This window comes from Phoca vitulina, unplaced genomic scaffold (genome assembly GCF_004348235.1).
Source record: "Phoca vitulina isolate PV1807 unplaced genomic scaffold, GSC_HSeal_1.0 scaffold4, whole genome shotgun sequence".
Lineage (NCBI taxonomy): Eukaryota > Metazoa > Chordata > Mammalia > Carnivora > Phocidae > Phoca > Phoca vitulina.
Window position 1 is genome coordinate 34,858,278 of NW_022589707.1, and position 22,290 is coordinate 34,880,567.

The 22,290-nt window shown below is 40.1% G+C and overlaps 1 protein-coding gene across 1 annotated transcript in view; it reads left to right on the forward strand.

Moving 5' to 3' along the window:
• Nucleotides 1-953: 953 nt before the first annotated feature.
• TBX20 (T-box transcription factor 20) overlaps nt 954-22,290 on the forward strand; it is a 59,977-nt gene continuing 38,640 nt past the window's right edge. Inside the window, exons 1-5 of the mRNA XM_032401194.1 lie at nt 954-1,080; nt 4,404-4,656; nt 5,693-5,857; nt 9,615-9,723; nt 13,621-13,779. Coding sequence (XP_032257085.1) covers nt 954-1,080; nt 4,404-4,656; nt 5,693-5,857; nt 9,615-9,723; nt 13,621-13,779 — 813 coding nt within the window. The remainder of the gene's footprint in view (nt 1,081-4,403; nt 4,657-5,692; nt 5,858-9,614; nt 9,724-13,620; nt 13,780-22,290) is intronic.

A 22,290-nucleotide genomic window follows, 5' to 3' on the forward strand; every position in this document is an offset into this window, starting at 1 on the left:
CTACTTAGAGCTTACCAACTTTCTTTTGGAACTTTGAGCGCGGGGAAGAAAAAGAACAGAAGAAGCAGGAACTCCCCCAGGCTACCTCTGGTCTAGGTTCCCGCACTGGGCCACTCCCAGAATCCCGCGTCCTAGCCGCTTCAAAAATACCCGCTCCCGACCGCGCGCACGTCCCTTCCGCCCTGGGACTTCGAGACCAGGCTAGGGGCGTCCGCGGCAGCTTGGTGGTGACACTTTTTTCCGAACGGGCGCCAGGTCCGCGGCCGGTAGCGGCGCGAGGCCGTGCGGGCACCACGCCCGGGGCGCGCCCTCCCTGCCCAGCCCGCGGCCCCGCCCCCGGCGGCGGAATCAGGAAGCGGTGACGTGAGGCGCCGCTGACTGGCTGCGGGCCGCCGGGATAGCTGCCGCCAGCAAATTAAGGCGCAGGGCTGCGAGCGCCGGGGCGCAGTGTCCTCCGCGCCGCGCCGTGCTCGGTACGCCTGCGCTCGCGCTCCCTGACGTCCGCCCCCTCGCAGCGGCGCCCCACCGGTCGCCACCTTCCTGCAGCTTGGGCCGCTCCGGCTGTTCCCAGCGCGTGGAGGGAGGAAGGACGCAGAGGGGGTGCGGCAGGACCCCTGGGCTTTGGGCGTCCGATGCTCGTCTCCACCTTCCGGCCGCTCAGCCCGTGGTTCTGCGGAGCGCCCCAGTGTTCGCGCACCCGGCTGAGCCCGCTGCTGGTCCTCTCCTGTCCTCTCCGGCTAGTTGGAAGTCTCTGGGGCTGGAGGGCTTTGCAGTGAGGGACAGAGGCCAGTGTGGAGCTCTTGGGAGGTTGGGGCTGACTCATCTGGAGTTGCCGACTCCGCTGAGACTGCACTTGGAAACTTTGCGCTGTGTGTCGGTTTTTGTCTCCCTTGGGGAAGCTGGACGGCAGTTCGGCAGGCCCCGTCCGTGGCCAGGACCGCGCGCTGGGGGCCATGGAGTTCACGGCGTCGCCGAAGCCACAGCTCTCCTCCCGGGCCAACGCCTTCTCCATCGCCGCGCTCATGTCGAGCGGCGGCTCCAAGGAGAAGGAGGCCACCGAGAACACCATCAAGCCTCTGGGTAAGTCCTGAATGTCTGCCGTGGGCAGGGGCGGGGCTGCAGCGCATCCGTCTGGCCCTCCGTCCCCTGCCTGCGGGAGGCTCGAGAGGGTGGCCGCCTTTCCCTGCTGGTGGCGCCTTCTGATCCTCAGGCCAGGGGCCCGACGCTAGGGGTTGAAGACTCTTTCCTTTTCCTCCCAAATTTTCTTTGGGGACTTCACGGATAGCCGGTGTCGCGTCTCCTCTATGCGCTAGCCACTTTCCCTACCTATTCGTCTAGAATCCCCATGTCAAGTCGTACGTATGAGAGTGTGTGTAACTTTTTTGGGATAAAAACAGTCAGGGATAAATAATAATTAACCCCTTTTAAGACTCAACAGAATTTACCAAGCGTGTACACCTGCATGTGCATTTGATACCAAGGAGACTAAGCGACTTCACAAGGAACTAGTTGAATTTTGTTTTTCCTCTGACTTCAATCGATTAAACAGAACCAGCTCCTTAAAACCACCGTCAAGTGCTGTAGAATAAGCCAGTTCTCCCCACATGAACCATTTTCTTCACGGAAGCTCCAGACTTATCAATGAGACATCGTTTTATAGCTGCCATCATTTTCAGTGGAGGTTGGCAAAAACATTAGCCAGTAACCATTTTCCAAATTCCTCAACTTTTAGCTATACTGTTTATTTAACAACCTTTACCATTTATAGAAGACACGAGGCTCAGAGTAAAGGGAAAATAAGGATTATGTTCCCCGAGCACAAGTGAACTGTGTGGGAAAGAAACTGCTGGACTTGAGTGTTTCAGAGTCCCTTTATAATTGACAGAGAAGGGAGTGTTATCATCACCTCTTGGGTCCCTGGGAAATAATTATTCCACATCCTGATCATCTGATAGCCCTAAAACGGTGAGAAATGTCAAATAGCAAACTTAGGTAATATTTCTTTTTTAACTCTCCCCAGTGTTTTCTTTTTTTTCTCCCTGTCCTTTCCAATACTTTAACATCTCACATCTGAAACAACAATCCTAGTATGAAAGACAAAGTGTTAGAGATGAAAAAGAAGAGGGCCGGGCAGAGAGAAAAGAAAGAGCTAAAATCCCCGGAGCAGCTTAGAACCAAGGAAAGGGAAACAGGAAGATCTCCAGAAAATATAATGTCAAAAATTCTCCCCTCCAAGGTTTTCACTCCCTTTCCCTGGTTCTTCCACCTGCCCTCCTGTCCAAATCTAAGCCTGCCAAAAAAATATGGGAACAACCAATGAAACAAAAACCCCAACTGTTTACAGAAATATTAGCCACCAATTTCAAAGTTATATTTGTGAAACTGCCCAACGTTATCACTCCTATTTAGAGGGCCTCTGAATTCTTTATAAACACCCCCATCACAGTTTGGTAGCTAGCAGGAAAAGAGCACTTGGGGTTAAAATTCCTGTCAGAATTACAGACAGCAGACTGGGAAACATGCCATTTCCAGCTCATTTCAGTATTGCTTTCTTTTCTGTTTCTTTTCCTGAGAATACTCACCTTCTATCTAAATTCTAAACTATAAAGCCATCCCCTCTCCCCCACCACAAACACACACAGTCTGTAAAATGAGCATCCCTCCCCTGGGCTTTTGAGACAGGCTCTGAAAGAACCAGAAGGCATTCTTGTCCTTTCCACAGGCCAGTTCAACAGAGCACAATAAGCCAAGGACTCCCGTAAGAGAAACACCTAGAGGTTCTGTTAAGAGAGAATGTGGTACTTTGGAACACGAGAGCTGTTGAAGGAGCTGTGGGGTGGGGACTCAAAAGTGTCTCCTGCTTGCCCATTTAAACACACTAAATCTATTTAGAAGAACTGCTTTAGATCACTAGAACATTTCTTAAAAAAATTTTTTTTTTATTGAGATACAATTGACATATAACACTGTGTTAGAGCAATTCTGTATCATTTTCTTCCTCCTTCACTTTCCAACCCTGACAGTCTTTAGTCTGGGGCTTAGGGACTTGCCTTTTTCAATTGTCAGAAAATAAGAAAATTTCTGAGGCTACTTGTTGATTCCCTATAAAGACCTTATGTGAATGTGTTTCTGAAAATACTCGTTGCAAATAAGATTGTGCCGTGGCATACTTCTCTTTCTTTGAATTTGAAAGTATAAGGCTAAGATAATTAATTTGGTCATCCTTAATTTAAAATGTTACAATGAGTTGGATTATTATTGTAAGAGAAGAAAAGGTAAAAAAAAATTTCATTTCCTGCTTGCCTGCCCCAAGTCAAGGAGAAATATGGGAAATAAAATACTTTATATGATATACAGCAATTATATGTATATACCTACATTTAGAACTTGTTTCAATTCCTTGAGGGCACTCAGAACAGAATTGTTTAGAGATCAGTTTCACATTGCAGATTCAAGTAGTTTCTTTTTTAAGGGATGCAAGATAATTGGGACAATTACAAAAGTCCCCCTGTATTCCATCAAAGTGACTGGTGTAGTCCTGGGCCCTTATCAGCTGTGGAGGAGAATGTTTGGTTCATAGGCGGTGGTATTCCAGCTTGATGGTGGATGGCGTTCTTCCTACTTTAATACTCTGCTAGCCTGGGGTCGAGGTTGTTTTCCTTACTTCCAGGACTTTTTTGAGAGAAAAATACACACACTGCCCTCAAGCAGTCGTTTCACACTGGTTCCCAAAATGGCCTGGGGAGCTCACTTCTGTGATATGTTAGAGTCTTTCATAAGATCTCAGGCTGGGAGGGATATTGTAAAAATGCACTCATATCAAAGCCTAGAAAACGGAGAGCCAGGCAGAGAAGTAAAGTAATTTTTTTGTTTTAACCACATCCCCACTTTTCTCCACTTCCCCTCCCCTTTTTCATTTTTTTCTTATGGAGGGAAGGCTCCGGATGGAAGGGAAAGTTTCTTTCAAAGTAAGGAAGGTGCTCATCTCTTCATTCCCTTGGTCTCCCTGGAGAAAAATCTCGCCTGGTGGTCAGAGAGGCAGGACTGGCACCAGATCCCACAAGCAAAGTCTGGAACTTGGGAGGGATAACAAAAGGAATATTTGCTTTTCATCTTTCTTGATCACCTCCTTTCCCTTTATCCACTCCTTATATTTTTCGTCCCCAAAGTGGCTTTCATAATGGTAGTAATAAGCTATTAGTTCTAGAACTCATTTGGTTTAGTATGTCACTATATCACAGGAGATGAAATATATATATTGATGGGTTATCACTGCCTTCCTGGAGTTTCTGACCTTAACTTTTCCAAAGTCAAGTCCAGAACCTATTTTAGTTGTGTTGTTCTCCTTCCTGTGTCTTTGCTTGACAGTGTTAGCTGTCATCCTCCATTCTCTTTGCCTGCAGAACAATTTGTTGAGAAGTCATCGTGTGCCCAGCCCCTGGGCGAACTGACCAGCCTGGATGCTCACGGGGAGTTTGGTGGCGGGGGCAGCAGTAGCCCATCCTCCTCCTCTCTGTGTACTGAGCCGCTGATCCCCACCACCCCCATCATCCCCAGTGAGGAAATGGCCAAAATTGCCTGCAGCCTGGAGACCAAGGAGCTCTGGGACAAATTCCACGAGCTGGGAACAGAGATGATCATCACCAAGTCGGGCAGGTAGCGGGGGTCTTGGTGTGTGAGGAGTGGGGCGGTGAAAAGAGCGCCCTGGGTGGCCTAGGGTGTTCCCAGGAACTGGGTGAAACCCCACTAATCCAGAGCACTGAGAGGAAGCTTCGCTTAATGAGGGCTTCTTTCCCCTGACTTGCTTTTGGAAAGAACTGCTAAGACAGACGTCTAAGCATTTGCTTTCTCGCGATCTGGCCATGAAAAACCCAACTTGGCCTTGATGAGAGGGGTGCAGGGACCAGTAATCTTGGGACGCTGCAATCTGAGAGGGCTTTGGGCTGCAGGGTTGGCATCTGGAGGGAAGAGGGAACTCATGCTGGGAGTGCAGGGCGGGCTGCTAGGTACTTGGAGGGAGGCAGGTAGCTTCCCTTTTATTGGTCTCAATTTGCAAAAGCCACCAGCTCCCATTAAAAACCAAAACTAAAACCTGTGCAGAAGAATGAAATTTGAACGACCACACTCTGTGTAGGACAGAGTGCTGGTGCTGCAGGCCCCCTGATGCTGTAGCCGGCACCAGGGCCGGAAGCCCCGGGGATGCAGGCGGCTCCCCAGGCCTGGGGCAAAGACTCTAAAGGTGGCCAATGGCAGCCCTGGTCACTCCAGCTCTCTGGACCCTGGGAAATACCCCCCAGGGTCTCCAGAAACCCAACCCTGCCCTAGATTTCTGTGGCTGGGGCAGAGTTTTCTCTCTGCCACCCTAGGGGCTGGGGGACTTGGTCTGCTCCAGACACTTTGGTCTGGGAGCCTAACAGGCTTGATAATGTAACCTAAGGTTTTCCCTAATCACAGACCTTTGGGTATTAGAAAACAAAACAAAACTTTTCACCGAGCAATGAGGACTCCGGAAAAGGTGATGCCTAAAATTATTTCTGCTTGGGAGAAGGAAGATCTCCGAATTCACATCTCTGTGGAAACAAAAAAGGGCTTGGGGGCTGGGTAGGGAGGGGAGTAGGACCTCCCTCTTTAATCCAGTGGGCTCTTTTGGCAGTATGAGCTGTGGCCGATTCTCTTTGTTTCCCTGTGTCAGGAGGATGTTTCCCACCATCCGAGTGTCATTTTCGGGTGTGGATCCTGAGGCCAAGTACATAGTCCTGATGGACATCGTACCCGTGGACAACAAGAGGTACCGCTACGCCTACCACCGGTCCTCCTGGCTGGTGGCTGGCAAGGCAGACCCGCCGCTGCCGGCCAGGTTTGTGCCTCCAGATTTTCGGGCAGAGCAAAATGCTTCTTAACCCCGAGAGCAGAATGTCTCTGGTTGGTTGCATTTTAAGCAGATCTGTTTGCACAGTGGTGGGCTCTGGTAGAAAGCATTCCAAGCCCAGATGCTCCAGGACTGACTCTACAAAATATCTGAGAAAGGCAGAGTTTGCAGAGACAGAATGTTGTCTTTAATTTTATCTTTCTCGTAATTCATTTCCACGCTTTCCTAATTTCAGTTAGAACATTCATTAGAAATCCGGACCCATTTCATAGGGCACCCATCATTTCTAGTTGGCTATTTAATACCAGACTGAATACACCTAATGCTGAAGTGGTTGCCCTAAAAATCCTTTTTAGAAGAGTGCATTTTAGTAAAGTGGTTGCTTATAGTAAATATTTTTAAGTAATATGGTTATATCTGCACACAATAAAGGTCATTTTGGTGAAATGTGGTTGTTTTTGACCAATAAAGGACTCAGACATTTTAAGTAAGAAAAGCTAACTTTTGGGTGCCTGGGTGGCTCAGTCGTTAAGCGTCTGCCTTTGGCTCAAGTCATGATCTCAGGGTCCTGGGATCGAGTCCCACATCAGGCTTCCTGCTTAGCAGGAAGCCTGCTTCTCCCTCTCCCACTCCTCCTGCTTCTTTTCCCTCTCTTGCTGTGTCTCTCTCTGTCAAATAAATAAAATCTTAAAAAAAAAAAAAAAAGAAAAGCTAATTTTTTTTCCCCCTTCTCCATAGTAAGTTCAGTAGATGCATGTAATTCAATATCAGGTTAATATTCTTTTACATGAAACATTACTCAGTATATTAGTGATCATATATGTTTATTATTATGCTATTCATTGGTAATAATGTTTTTTAAGGAGAACCCTGTTTAAAAAATCACATGCTGTTTTTTATTGCTGCTGCTTTATCCAAATTAGCCTTCTAGGGGGAAAAAAAAGCATGTATTAGTTTATGCAAAAAGTAGTAGCTGAAGTTATAGGAACTTAACTGCACACTTTAATACGAACAAAGGATATTAGTAGACTTTACATTTAGGGTTCTAAAACCAAGACTTACTGTTTTTGAGTTGTTTTATGACTAATTTTTCTAATTGGCTAGAATTCATATCAGAATTAAGAATTTATTTACATGTACAGATTTAGGAACTTTGATGGTTGGTTCTTTGTAAGTATCTAGTCTGGAGTTTTAGTCAAGGCACAGAACCAACACAGACAATTTACACATACTAGTTCAGATGGAATATTACGCTTACTTAGTCATTAATCACATTACTGAGCTTACAGTATGCTAAATACACTGAAGAAGAGATTAAAAAACTCTCAGAGTTTTCCATTCCCACAAGAGACTAGGAAGGACATCTTCCCAACCCTTCCAAATCAGCATATTAAATAACAAATAACCAGACTAAGAACTTTTTAAAAGATGTTATACCCTTTTTTTTAATTGAGCAAGATTCACCAGTTTCTAGTAGTTTATAATTAGTATTCTTTACTATTTATTATTAAATAGCTGATTCACATTACTCTCAAGCTTCCTTCCAAACTTTCCAAAATCTTTTTAAATGAGAGAGAGAGAGAGGTATTTTAGCAGATTCCTAACCATTTTTACAAGCAAATCCTCCCCCCCCCCCCCAAGTCTTTCCTTTAAGAAGTTAATCGCTCTTATTTAGCATACGTTTTCTTCCTATCTGAAGGTATGGGGAACTGGTGCCGGCCAGCAGGACTTTGGAAATATGAAATGCCTTGTTTATGTTACTAATCTGTTCTGGTTGGAGAAGGAAAGCGCGTACCAATACACTATCTTAACTGAAGCATGTTTAAGCTATTGCTGGAATTTTAAGTCCTGGGGGACTTGAGAGAGGAGGGGCTTCCTGTATGCTTTTTCATTCATCTTACTTCAGTTTATTTATATTGATATTAGATAAAAATGTTTAGTGTGTTATAGGATAGAAATATGCTAGATAATTTAAGCAAATGTTCTTTATTATTATTAAAAAATAGTGCTATATTTCATAGCTCCATAAGGGAAAGGTGAGGAATATGGGAGGTGATCATTTTTGTATTGATGGTGGAAATTCCTGTGGTTCTTGTTGAAACATTTATTTCAGATGGAAGTTTACGAGTCAGTTGTTCCTAATCAGAAGAAATAATACTTGACAATATCATTTGATCTCAACAACGGGCAAGACATTATCTAAAATAATGTTGTGTTTTCATATAGAACATTTCGTTGTCTTTAAAGTAACTGATATTTAAATGTTAGACTTTATTAATGTGATTCCACATGTTGAATTGATAGAGAGGGAACATTTCGTGAGCTTCTAGGAGTTTAAATATTTTTGAAACTTTTTTGGCGGAGTAGGTAGGATGTGCTGGTCAGTAAAACCATTGCATGTGTGAAGTTTTAGCCTTAGAGGGGTGACTTGAAACGGTATTATGGTTGTGTCATCAAGGAATACTTGAATTGAAAGGCACTTTTGAGCAGTCCTCCAAAACAAACAGACAGACAAACCCACACCTAAAGCTTTTAAAGTTCTTCTATGGGTCTAGTGAGAATTTCTAGTGCCTTTTTTGTGCTCTGCTTCTGGTGGGCTTTAGCCTGTCAGCATGGGCACCTAATTCTTAGTCCTCTGTGTGACAAAGCATGGCACAGCCTTCTTGGTTTTTTTCCATAAGTACTTCAGGGAAAGGTTTTGTGACTTTCTCCCCTGACTTTGCCCAAACCATAATATTTATGTTTAATTAAAATTATAAGGAATCTATATAAAATTGAGATATAAATAACCTGTTAAATGGATAAAAGGATTTGTCCTATTAAATCAGGGATATTTCCTTCTCTTTCACGAGTTCTGTAATCTCCCCTGACTTCAGAAAAGCTTATGTCGAGTGGATACTAGGATTAGAATTTACAAAGTGTACTTTGTGTAAACTATCCCTGGTAGAACAGATGGCCTGCATTTAACTGTGAATGAGGAAAAGATTGCCTCGTACGTAGCAGCTGATCAATAAATGATAAATACTTGATAAATATATTTTTCCCATCAAAGGTTCCCCCCCCCAAAAAAAACTGTTTATGAATAAATGCACTGAATAATTTGAGGTTTATCCAGCTTATTTTCACTGTCATTTAGTGGGCATTTAACTAGATGAAAGTAATAGTATTTAAGGTAGTGGAAGGAGCAACAGACTGTGATCTGTGGACTATTAAAAGTTAGCCACGTTGCTGTATTAAAATTACTTTGTTTTGTATTTATAAACTTCAAACTGAGTCATCCTCAAGGGTAAATGAATGAATTCTCTAAAATTGTTTCCTCTTCAGTTCTTTATGCCTTCATTGCTTTTTAGCAGTATTTATACTAGGAACTATACAATTAGTATAAACTAGTCTGTCTTTTGAAAATACTACAACAGTAATAAAATTTTGTATTTTATGGAAGCAGACCAATAGTTGATTAGATAGATGGTAAAATATGCACCTTTTTAAAAATGGCTTGCTGAGCAGACAATAGAAAATTTACTAGGTATTACCCCTTTTAGATCATCGGTACATGAAGAAACATATTTAGATGTTTTAGAGTTATTTTGATACTGTTAGATTATTAAATTTGAGATTATCTAGGGCAAATAAAATTCACCATTTATATGAGGTTTTTGTGTTCCTTTAGAATCAGAGTATTTTATAACCCACAGAGAACAGAGTTTTAAAAGATGTCTCAATAACATTCTCATAATTTTCTTAGGTTGTACGTACACCCAGACTCTCCTTTTACTGGTGAGCAGCTACTCAAACAGATGGTGTCTTTTGAAAAGGTGAAACTCACCAACAATGAACTGGATCAGCATGGCCATGTAAGTACAGCGCCTTGGATTATGTGGATTCCCTGGGATGGAATGGAGAAGTCACTCAGAACTTCCTCCCTCTCAATCTCTTCTTCCCCTCCCTTTCCCCATCCCATCTTCCATCTCTCAGTTATTCTGTGAGGACATTCATGTGCTGTTCAGGGAACCCTGACTGCTCTTCTTAAGAGGCCACTTACAGGGATGCCGTATGCCATTTCTACGCAAGAGGGTCTGGGACCTTCGTTCGGCACTATGAATTTCCTAAGACTGCAACTACTTTACTACCTGCACCAGCTAGACAAAGGGAATGTGCATTCCGGAGGCTATGATAGTTCTTAGGTGAAACATCTGATTTCTGTCAGTGGTATATTAGATAACACAGCGTAAAGGAAATGGGGCTGACATGTCCTATGGGGATTTCCCAAAGTGTGTTTTGTAGAGCCTGTTCATGTGAGACGCAATAGAACAAAAGGGTTTTATGTCCAAATAAATTTGGGGAAGTGCTCTTTACTCATTATCTACCTCTATTGTAGAGAGTCTTATGAATAGTAAAGCACAGAGAAGTCTTGAAATTAAAAACAAAACAATTTGATTTTTTGTCATAAGGAGTTCATCAAAATATGGAAAAAGAGAAATTGGAATTCTGAGCCCATATCAATAATTAATAGCACAAATAGCCATTGACACAGGCCTTTACACATTTGATAAGACTGCTTTGTAAGGAACTATGATGTTATTCCATCCTCTAACAGAAAGATTTACATAAAAATTGTTTTAGATTTTATACTAAGAATACTTGAGACTTGCATACTTCTTTTTGATAAGGAGAGGACTATTTCTTTCTTTTTTCACCTTGATTTGCCAGAAAACACATTGGCATTTCATTGGTTGCTTCCCTTGGCTTAGATATTTTGATACAATTATTCTCTGTCTTACCCCTTTATTAAGACTTTTGTTACTTAAGGTTTTCATTCTTATTGGATCTGTGCAATTTAGTAGTTTCAGAACTCTTCTCAAAAAGGATGGTTATAAGTAGATATAAATTAGAGAGTTCTAGCCAATGGTTTCAAATGGTTTGAGTGAAATTGGAACCAAATAAATCACACTTTGGGCATTGCCACCACCCATTTGCCCACCTATGACCAAATCAGAGTAACCAGGTTAGCTCATGACTGCTGGTGGCTCTGTTGCAGTGTTGCAAATAGGTTAATAGGTTTCTGTTATTTTATGTATTGGAAAAGATAATTGACTTTTATCTTTAAGAATGTTGGGATAATTGTCTTTTTCTGCTTTTTTAAAGAGATGTTTTCATTGATAGATTTTTTTTTTTTTTTTCTGATTAAAAATGATGAAGTATCTGGGAGACATTTTCTGCAGGCCAGATCATTCTTAATGTCATTCATATTAAAATTTCTTGAGTCCACTGAAATCTTTGCAGGGAGAAATGAAATTTTTTATGGTTGTGATATTTTCCATATGTGAAGCTTTTATTTATTTATTTTTAATTTTATTTTTTAAATCATTGAGGAAAGTCTTGGAATAGTTGTGTGTGTTTTTTTTTAAAGATTTTATTTATTTATTCGAGAGAGAGAGAGAGCAAGAGAGAGAGCACAAGCGGGGGAATAGCAGAGGGGGAGGGAGAAGCACACTCCCTGCTGATCAGGGAGCTGGACACGAGGCTCCATCCCAGGACCCTGAGATCATGACCTGAGCCGAAGGCAGATGCTTAATGGACTGAACCACCCAGGTGCCCTTATGTGAAGCTTTTAGAAGCACTATTTGGGTCTTTCCAGAAAGATTTGAGAATTCATTTTGAGATCAGCTGTCCAGAATTAATATGTTTTCCTTTTAATATCAACTTCATGGGTGGACATAGCACCAAGCTGTATTTTAGGAGCTCTGAGTTCTCATGTGATTATGCCAAGATTAGACCTTGACAGATTATTTAGTCTTAGATGGTTGTTAATATCCATTTTAGCTTTAAAATTTTATTATTTAATATAACCTTTTGTCACCATAAATAATGTGTTCTGAAAACTACAAGAAAAGATTTTTAGATCCTGTGTTGTTCAGCCAAGTTCTTTGAATTAGTTTTGAAGAAGCCCTTCTTATAGATGCATTTTTCATTTTATAACAGGAAAATTCTTTACTTCAGGGAATTTATTTCTTCAGTAAAGCAAAGTTGACATTTCTATTAGTATTCCTTAGCCTCATGAGGTCTTGAGCAGAGAGTCAAGGAGCCCTGGGGGCTGAGATTCAGTCTGAGGTTTGAGTCTCTCTGGCACCTTTTCCTGAAGGAAATTGACCTTGGGATGGTGTAAGTAGGGGAGAAGGGATATTATTTAAAGCTTAGGGCTTTTTCCATTGTGTGTGTGTGTGTGTAAAAATTCTTTCTAACTTGTTAGTACAACATATAATGAATGCCCAGGTTTTTTCTTATATCATTGTTAGATATAAGATATATAAATATATCTTAGATGTAAGATAGTTATAAGTTAGATGTTGTCACTTTGAGTTTATTCCAGTTTTATGAGTGAGCATAAATATCTTGAACTCCCTGAAATAAACACATTATATAAAGAGATGACTTTTTTTTTTTAAGTCTATTTCAGCTCATTTGAAACTCATTTGTTTTAGTGATTCCTATTCAGGTTTGGGACCATAAAAGGATGGCATGTTCAAAATTCAGTACCAGCTAATGCCCTGTAACTTTAAGTTGGCTTATGTCTCAGCACAGGGAGAGACTGATTCTATATTAATCATCCCACAGTGACTAGTATTTAACTCTGTTAAAGTCAACTAGCAAAAACGCTCATCTACCACACCCATGGTAGCCAAGAAAACAGGGTCGCTGTCAGTTGGAACAACACTGCATGCCATTGACCCTGCTCCTGCCACAGTATGTATCACATGCCTCCCCTGAGAGCCAGGCTCTCTGCGAGGCCCTTGGGATGAAGGGCATGCAGTGTGAGCCCAGGAAAGACATACCCAATTTTGTAGATTTAGGTAGCTGTCTGAGTGGCAGGGGGGAAGATGCGGAAAAACTTTTATATCTGAAAGTAAATTTTGTTGCTCAGATTTCATAATGGCAAATCAAAAGACACATGAAAAATACTGCCTTGTTAACCAAAGTAGGCTCATGATTTCTAAGTATTGGGCAACTTTTACTAGCTATACAACGGAAGATGGTCATCACTCTCATTCATATTTGGTTTATAACTGGAAGCCAGGGATCAATGAAGCTGTCAGAAATAATAACAATAATAATAATGCTCATGTTTACTGAGCACTTCCTATTTGCTATGTAATTTATAAGGGCTACATCATCTAATCCTTCCTACAACTCTGTGAGGTATGTTTTTGCATTTGAGAAAACAAGGTTAGAGAGGTGAGATCAGTTGGCTCAAGATGAAGGAACTAGAAAGTAACAGGCTTAGCACTCTAACTGAGGTCTAATACCACACAGCCTTTCTTAATTCTTTGTATCCCTCCCCCCCCCCAACCATAAATAGCAATCTGTCCTCCTAGAATGTATAAGTTCTTACTTTAGAAAATTTAGACCCATATATCCTTTGGTCTAACCACACTAACAAAAAATATGTTAAAGACTTGATTTAAAAAACAAAAATCAACATCCTTCAGATGACTTTCCCCCCATCATTTTAGAAAGGACCGTTGAAACAACCTGTATTGTGTACAGTTGTTTTGATAAAATGTGATTTCACAACCATGACTCTGCAGCAACTTATGAAAAGGATTTGCCTTGTGAATGGAAAGGGTATATCCTAATCTTAAAACTTGAATTCGAAGCTGAGATCTTATGGTTCTTTCTTTGCCTCATTGAACTTTGGCCTGTTTAGCAATATGAATACTTAAAATTCAGTACTTCCCATCTCTTCATCATAGATAATTTTGAACTCAATGCACAAGTACCAGCCACGGGTGCACATCATTAAGAAGAAAGACCACACAGCCTCGTTGCTCAATCTGAAGTCTGAAGAATTCAGAACATTCATCTTCCCAGAGACCGTTTTCACAGCAGTCACTGCCTACCAGAATCAACTGGTGAGTTCAACATTCACCATTCATTTCCTACATAAGGAAAAGATTTAGGCGCTTCTTTCATTTTCTTGGAGAGAAGGGCTATCCCAGTACTCAAAATCGAAGTTCACTTTGGTGAGTGCTATTGAGTATCAGCTGCAGGACCTCTAAGCATGTTGAGTGACCATGGCTCAAGGTTATTAAGGTCTGTATTATACCATCTTTTCTAGAATCTTTATACTCTTGGTCAGTTGTTCATTGCCCACTCTCCCACCCAGATCTGCCCCATCTGACTTCTCAAATTTTCTTCTTGAGAAAATCACCTGCTTCTTTTTTCTCCTTCTGGTAGAGCCTCATGATGTATATAACCATACATTCATTGCTTCACAAAATTTAGAGATTCAGTTTTTCTGTGAAATTAACACACATATTCCAGCCAACTACCCAGACTACTGATAATTCAGAAATTTTGTGAAGCTTATTCAGCTGTAATTTAAGGTAATTCTAGTAGAAGGATTTTTTAAATGCCTCTTTAGATAATAAACTATAGCATGTAAGCAGTGTATATTTAATCAACTTCAAGATATCTAATTTATAATATTGAGTTTTATAGTTTCTACTTTTTGATATATATCACATTTCAAGTTTATGCATTTCTTCATCCATAAGGTTTAATCCAACTCAATTAATAACTATCAAAGTCTTACTGAGGGCTGGGTGCTGGTCAGTACTTCCCCATATATTTTATTCTTTCATGGTCAGCATAACCTTGAAGACTGGGGGTAATAGGAATATTCTGTAGTGAGGAAGCTGAAGCGAAGAGAGGATAGTAACTTTTCACAGTCAGGAAGGACCAGAAATAGAATTCCTCTGATATACTTCAGTAAAAGGAACTCATTCGGGGCGCCTGGGTGGCTCAGTCGTTAGGCGTCTGCCTTCGGCTCAGGTCATGATCCCAGGGTCCTGGGATCGAGCCCCGTATCGGGCTCCCTGCTCGGAGGGAAGCCTGCTTCTCCCTCTCCCGCTCCACCTGCTTGTGTTCCCTCTCTCGCTGTGTCTCTCTCTGTCATATAAATAAATAAAAAATCTTAAAAAAAAAATAAATAAACCAAGATATTTAAAAAAAAAAAAGGAACTCATTCAGTTTACTTGGCAAATTTGGTTGTTTGTGGCCCCTCTAGGTCTTTGTAGCTTGCCTTTATTTGGTTAGTTTTAAGGTAGCCAGGACTATTGCCCTCTTCTTGTTTTGACATTGTTATATTTTGGGTTCTGAATGAGTAATTGTAAGGTGATGCCTGATAGATGGTTCAGAGGCCAGAGTGGGATAGGTCAGCCAGAGGAGATATGGTGTTGTGTCTCTTGAGAAAAGTAAGAAGGTGAAGCTGAGAGCCCAGGTAGCCCTACACAAATGAGGAAATAGGAGCCCAGGGAAGGAATGTGAGCAGGAGGCAGGAGTGGATGTGTGTCTGTGAGGCATAAGCACCTGTAATTTCTGTGTGACTTGGGGTAGATTTTACTTCACCACTGCTGTTTTCCTTACCTGTTAACTGGAGCTAAGAACTGCCCAGAACATCTTGAGCATTCCTGTGAGGATCACATGTGGTGCTGTGTGTAAACATGTCTTTGGAAACTGTCAGGCACCCTATAGATAAGGCACATGGCGACTATCGGACTGTCTCTGGAGTGTTCAAGGTGACAAAAGTGTCACTTTTTTGGATTTTAAAATGTTAGTGGCACATTTTTTTAATGAGCTAAATGAAGGCACAAATCATACTAATCATCTTAAAGTAAAAGCAAAGTATTAAAACTTTTTGGTTGTCGGGCGCCTGGGTGGCTCAGTTGGTTAAGCAACTGCCTTCGGCTCAGGTCATGATCCTGGAGTCCCTGGATCGAGTCCCGCATCGGGCTCCCTGCTCAGCGGGGAGTCTGCTTCTCCCTCTGACCCTCCCCCCCTCATGCTCTCTCTCTCTCATTCTCTCTCTCTCTCAAATAAATAAATAAAATCTTTAAAAAAAAATTTTTTTTTGGTTGTCTCTAAGGCAACAACACAAGAGTAGAAACTTTCAGAGAATGACCAAGCTAAAAAGTTGGGTGTAGATTGAAGCCTACAGGGGTGTAAAACCCTAATACTGTTTCACTGAGAATCTGAAACATTGACACCAACTATCCCAGTTTTTATTTGAGGACACATGTAATACAGATATAGATTCAGAGAACATTCCTACAACATTCATTTTACATGAATTGAATTTATAGCTTTTATACTATACGACATTAGATTTGTACTTCTACAAGAAGTCTGCTGATGTTTGAGAATAAACCAGAAACTTGTCATGTGAAAATTTCATTGCTTTTATCAAAATTCTCTGTAAAGAAAACCAAAGCAAGAATAGGTAGATTGTTTTTTTTTTTAAATGAAAATTACAGACTGAAGAAAATTGAAGGAAAGTTTCTAAGAAACTTTAGATTTAGTTTTATAGGTGAAAGAGCAGTCCTGAATAAACCTTGGCAGGACGTCTCAGGTCATGGTACACTGGAATAGGAAGTTTTATCTACATAATTGTAATAATAGCTAATATTTGTGTACTTACTATGTCCTGGGAACCATTTAAAGTGAATTGTCTTATTTAATCTTCACAAGGATATTATAAAATAGGAACAAACAGTATTTGTTTGTTACATTTACAGCTGGGAAAATTGAGGCATGGGGTTAAATAACTCATCCAAGGTGACCTTCCTGGACCTCACCTGCCCTATTTCTCTATACATGTAGTTTTCTCCTTCCCTGAATCATTTGAAACTAAGCAGCATACATCATGATACTTTACCTGTCAATACTTCTACAAGTATATACTGACAATAAGAATATTATTTTTGTAAGCACAATGTCTTTTTCACAGCTAAGAAAATTAATAAGAGTTATTCCTTAATATCTTCTAAAATTCAGTTTCATATTAATATTTCCAGGAGGGACCAACAACCTTTCCCCCCTTTGAACTAGGATCCAACTAACATTCATGGCTTGGGTTTATTACTTTTAATTTAGAAAAAAACTATCTACATTTTTTCTGAATATCTCATTTAATTCTGACACTAGTCTCCCGAAGAAGGCCCTGGGAGCCCCATTTTGTAGATGAAAAAGCCGGTTCAGAGTGGTTAATACATTTGCCCAAGGTAACGAATCTGGTAAGTGACAGAACCATCTTCTGGGTCTTAAAGCCTGCTTTGGCGGCCTCATGGGAACTAGACTGCAGGCCCAAGGAAGTGACCACTGACAGTGTCAAGGTTTGGAAAATGAATTTGAAAATGTTGCTAAATTAAAACAGACTAAGATACTAATAAACACACATCCTAATATTAGTTGTTCTTCTTGCAAATGTTTATTTCTAATTGAGATTATAAATGGGCTCAAAATCTAGTTACCAGTTCCTAGCTCTCATTCACTGCATCATTAAATATAAAGATTAATATGATTAGTATATCATTTCACTGCTAAAGAACCTACAATAGAAGTGATTAGATTCAGAAGTAATTTTTCTCAATAGATCCTGCTGTGTCTGAATTTATTTCTTTACATCCACCTTTAAACCATAATTTCCATGCATATGTATATATATATATATTTGAAATTCAGGTAATAGTCAAAGATTTCGTTTGGTATACTAATAAGCCAGTTTTTGCAAATGGTTTAAAACCTCATAAGACCAATCAAAATTCATGTTCAATAAACATATGTGGGATGAATAAATCAATTTGGGGGTTAGTATTTTCTTAGTCTTAAGCAATTTTCTAAACTTATCCTTGATTCTTTCTCAAGCCTCCCCACATCTACCACTTTTTCACAGCTGTACCCTTGCTTGTGTACTATTTTCCTATAGCAGATATATAATAAAATAAATATATAGGAAATAAACATGTACTTAGCGTATTAGAATTTTTCCATGTACAAAGAACAGAAAGAGAGGAAGATTTAAAAGTTCACATTTAGGATCACCTTCATATCTCTTAAACTTTGGACAGGACTGTTATTTTTATATCTATTAAAACCCAATTCAGTTTCCAACAGAATTTGTGAAAAAGCTTCTCATTTATTGTGGCTGGTAGTTTTATTTGTAAGTAATGAAAATGGGGCATATTTTGCTATTTTTCTCTCTCTCTCTCTCTCTCTTTTTTTTTTTTTTGCAAGGAAATGATTGCATTTCTTTACATTATTAGATAAAACCTAAATACATTACACTTTCAACAAACTATCTTATAATTTCAGATTTAAAGGTCATGCATTGTTTTTGAGCGGGCCGACCATTGCTGTAGAGTTGAAGTGTAGGTCAGGTTTCATTTTTAAATGCCTTTGGACAGATCTTTTCCTGATAATTGGAGAAATGGGCTCTGGGGGCCAATTTCACCTTGTGGCTGGGCACCCCAGCTGGGTCCAGAGTTCAGCGGTGTCACATGGAATAACGACCACTGGGAGAGGCCCCCCCCCCCCCCGGTGCCCCTGGCAGTGTCAAAATCCGCTCTCTGGTTTTGCATACACTTGTGACCCATAGATAAAGGAGATGTTAAGAGTGAATTTTCTGGCTAAGAAATGCATTATGTCCTATATTATTGAGATAACAGGTGAAAAAACAGTGGCCGTGTTTTGGCTGAATGAGTCAGTGATTTGCATATACACAAAACTGCGGGATTTCTTAAGCACGCAGAGCTGCCCTGTAACGCTTTTTCCTCACAAAATGAAAAAAGTTGCTACTTTTACATGTTGCTTTTGAGTTACAAGCTGTACCTGTAGTTTCATATATTTTTTTTTTAACCTTATTATATTTGGTAGTTGGCTACTTTGGGGATCCTTTTGCAGTTTCACCGTTGACATGGATGATATTGTTCAACAGCGTTACACATAGTGGCAGGGATTCTGTATTAGGGTCCAGCTGAGATCACTGTCTGTAACTTGGGTCCTTTCTCTCATCAATTCGCAGATGTAGAACTTTTTCAGTTATCCCAAATAGTATAAAGGGATATAAAACTGTATCTTCAGAAATGAATTTCTTTCTCTGTTACTACCAGTTTTCATTGAAATATCCATGGAATAAAATCTATGCCTGACCTTTTAAAAATGCATGATTACCTGGAATGTTAAAATCTTGCTATTTAAAAATTATTTTATTTTAAAATTAGAAAGCAAAATGAAATGTTATTTAGGTAAACTCAGGAAGTTTTGCTAGTCCATAACTGGTAAAAAGATGAAATCCTATTTCTCATTGCTTGTCCTTGAAGCAAACTTCAACAAACATTTCTGGGGGTGCTTACTGCTGGCACCCCAGAAAACTCAGAGACTAGTGATAGCACAGTGAGCATGGTGGGTGCATTAAGAAGTTCAACTCACAGTCCTTGTGCTGCTAATCAGTACTCCATAAAACCTGTTCGAAATTGTAGTGTTACTCCAGGGCCCCCCTACAATTTTAGTAATTAGACATCCATTCATCTTTATTTCCTTTAACTTCCAAAAGCAGTTATTTTCTCTGGAATTAGATAAAGTGGTCTATGGAGAAAGTCTTAAGCTCCATTTCTAATTAGCACACTAAAGTCAAATCATTGCTGTAACTAACTGGTGAATCTAGGTGTATGAGAGTACCTCATTCTCTTCTCGAAACTTTGCTATAGTTTGAAGTTATATCAAAATGTGAAGAAAAAGAAAAAAAGTTACCAGTGATCTGCCTGGGTATTATGAAAAAGAGACTAAAAAGATACTGGAAATAGAAAATTCTAATAATGAAAGAAAATTCCAAAGACATCTGAAAACTTGTTGAATGTAATTCACTTCTTCAGAGTTATGGCAGTAATGGTACATATGGTGACATACTGCTTGAACAACACACACTTGCTGAGAGTATTTATTCTCTATGACAATCGTCATATTCTGAGCCTACAGTCTTTACCTTTTGGAAATAAGAAAAGCAAATACAATTTTCACAGGGGCCAAGTAGATCAAAAGTCCTTTAAGTCCTTTAATCATTACAACAGAGAGATAATACTTTCTATTCTTTTAGTTTGTAAAGACTCAAACAAAATGATACAGTTCACGTCTTAGAGGAGTGGCTGTAAAAGGACTTCTTTCAAAATTACTTTTTCCATCAGATATCTGCCACTGTCTTTTTTTTTTTTTTTTTTTTTAAGATTTTATTTATTTGACAGAGAGAGACACAGCGAGAGAGGGAACAAGCAGGGGGAGTGGGAGAGGGAGAAGCAGGCTTCCTGCCGAGCAGGGAGCCCGATGCGGGGCTTGATCCCAGGACCCTGGGATCATGACCTGAGCTGAAGGCAGATGCTTAACACCTGAGCCACCCAGGCATCCCTCTGTCACTGTCTCCATGCAATTTTATCTATTCACTTTTACATTTTATCTATTCACTTTTACATTTTATTAATTAGCTTATAGGAATTGAGCTTGAAAGAAGACTTATTGTTCTACCTCACAGTTTCAGTTTGAAATTTTCATCTGGGTTTGCTTCACGCTTAAATCACTAACACTGCAGTGGATGTGGTGTCACCCTCTTTAGTGGCATGTAAATCACCTTCAGTTCTGGTAAGCTCTGTGTCCCTCTGCTTGTGCCTTGCAGTTTGAAGCTCCATCATGGCAGGGCCCACGTGTTCTTTATCTCTGCACCATCCAACACTTGGCATAGTGCATAAGTAATCCGTCCTCATTAAATATTTGTCAATGAATTAATTTGAAAGCACTTTCATGAACCTAAAGCACTTCAGAAATATAAGGCATTTTAACTTTTAATTATTCAGTAGAAAGAGACGCAGCTCCTGTCTGAGGATTTAAAAATCTAGTTGGTGTTTTATAATCTTAGGACATACTAATTGCTTGTGCTTTGGAAGATGCTTACGGTTTATTTGAGACAAATAAAAATTTTCTCCTGCATCCTGAAAATGGACCTGCAAAACTAAATCGTAGTCTGAAAGATGGCTGAAACAGACTTCACCCTTGAGAAATCCACGGCTATGACCGTGGTGGCAATGTGCTAGAGAAGGTTCTCTACAAACTCTGGATGGCCACACATTAGAGGCAACCTCTGAGGTTCCTGTGTATTTCTTTATATGCAAATTTAAATTAGCTCTTGTTATTCACTAAGAACAGTTTTCTTCCTTCCTTCCTTGTTTATCATGTCCACTAACTAAGCTGAAAAGGAAATTAGTAATTTTTTTTTTTTTTGGCTGCACTAGAGTGAAAAGGCTAACAATGAGCATTTGTGAGACACTGTCATGCACTCTTAGAAATTAATACTATCAAATAATCAATCTTATAACTGGTCAGTGTTCATGACAGAAAAGGGGGGTCTCTGGATAGGATAGTGTGGGAAGTTCTATTTTAAGTGAGATGAGTAGCTTCTTTGCAGCTTGTACATTGGTTAGCTCATATTTAGAAAATTCGAAAAGGGAAATAATGCCTTTCTTTTGTAATGAAAAAGGCAATTCTTTAGGTGTTAATGATTTAAAATGAATAGCAGATACACTGATCAGAGAAAACGTTGTGTTTTGGTGAGAGAGTATTTCAGGCAATCTATGGTTGTGTTTAGTGCTTATGAGGAGGACATGCCTCAACTTTATAAACTTTTCTCCAGGCTAAGACTATTTTGTGCATCTCTTTCTAAAGATTAGTGTGGGTTCTTGTTCTGATGCCAGTGAGCTAGGACTCTTTTTTAAAGGTGTCTATGGTTCTAATTCAGATAGTGACTACCTGTGTCTTGGTCCTTCTGGGTTCTTTTTGGCTCTAATCAAGAATTTTACAAGTCTCGAGTATCTTTTATTCAGTGTTTATTTTTTGCTTCATAACCTAATGTCTCTTTCTTTGGAGTCACAGCGCATATGATTTAATGGATCTTTTTACATTAATACTGTGGGAATTATGGACTAGCACATCTTACATAGTTAATCCTTCGGACTATGATTCTTATTAGGGAATATTTTCTTTTATATAAGCACAGAGTCTATAAATAGCATTGTATGGGAGGATAACAAAAGACTGGTTGATTCTAATTTGGTCAGATGGAAGGGGAGCAGGGGTAAATTTATATTTTGAAAGCTTTATATCATGTATTTATGTCATGTATTTCAGTACAGTATTGAACATGAAGCTATTATTGTCCATTTTATCTTCTTCTCCATTATGTTATATATATATATATATATATATATATATATATATATATGCCCATAGGATTCACAAATGATGCTGCCAAGTCAGCAGGAGGCAACATTTTTGTTTGTATTCCCCATTACCTACCAATGCTGGTCTGCTAGACAGTTCTCCCATTCTCCGGGGGAACCCTAGCCTTTCACTGCTCTCTTAAATTCTTCACCTTGCAGCCACACTATTTACAAAAGGCCCCCTCCCTAATTGTCTCTATCCATTGACCTTCGGGTTGTTTTCTAGGACCAGCCAGTCCTCAAATCCCTCATCTCTGAAGCCCTCCCTGACCAACTGTCCCACTGGGCTGTGAATCATCCCTCCTGTGAACTTCTCTATCACTT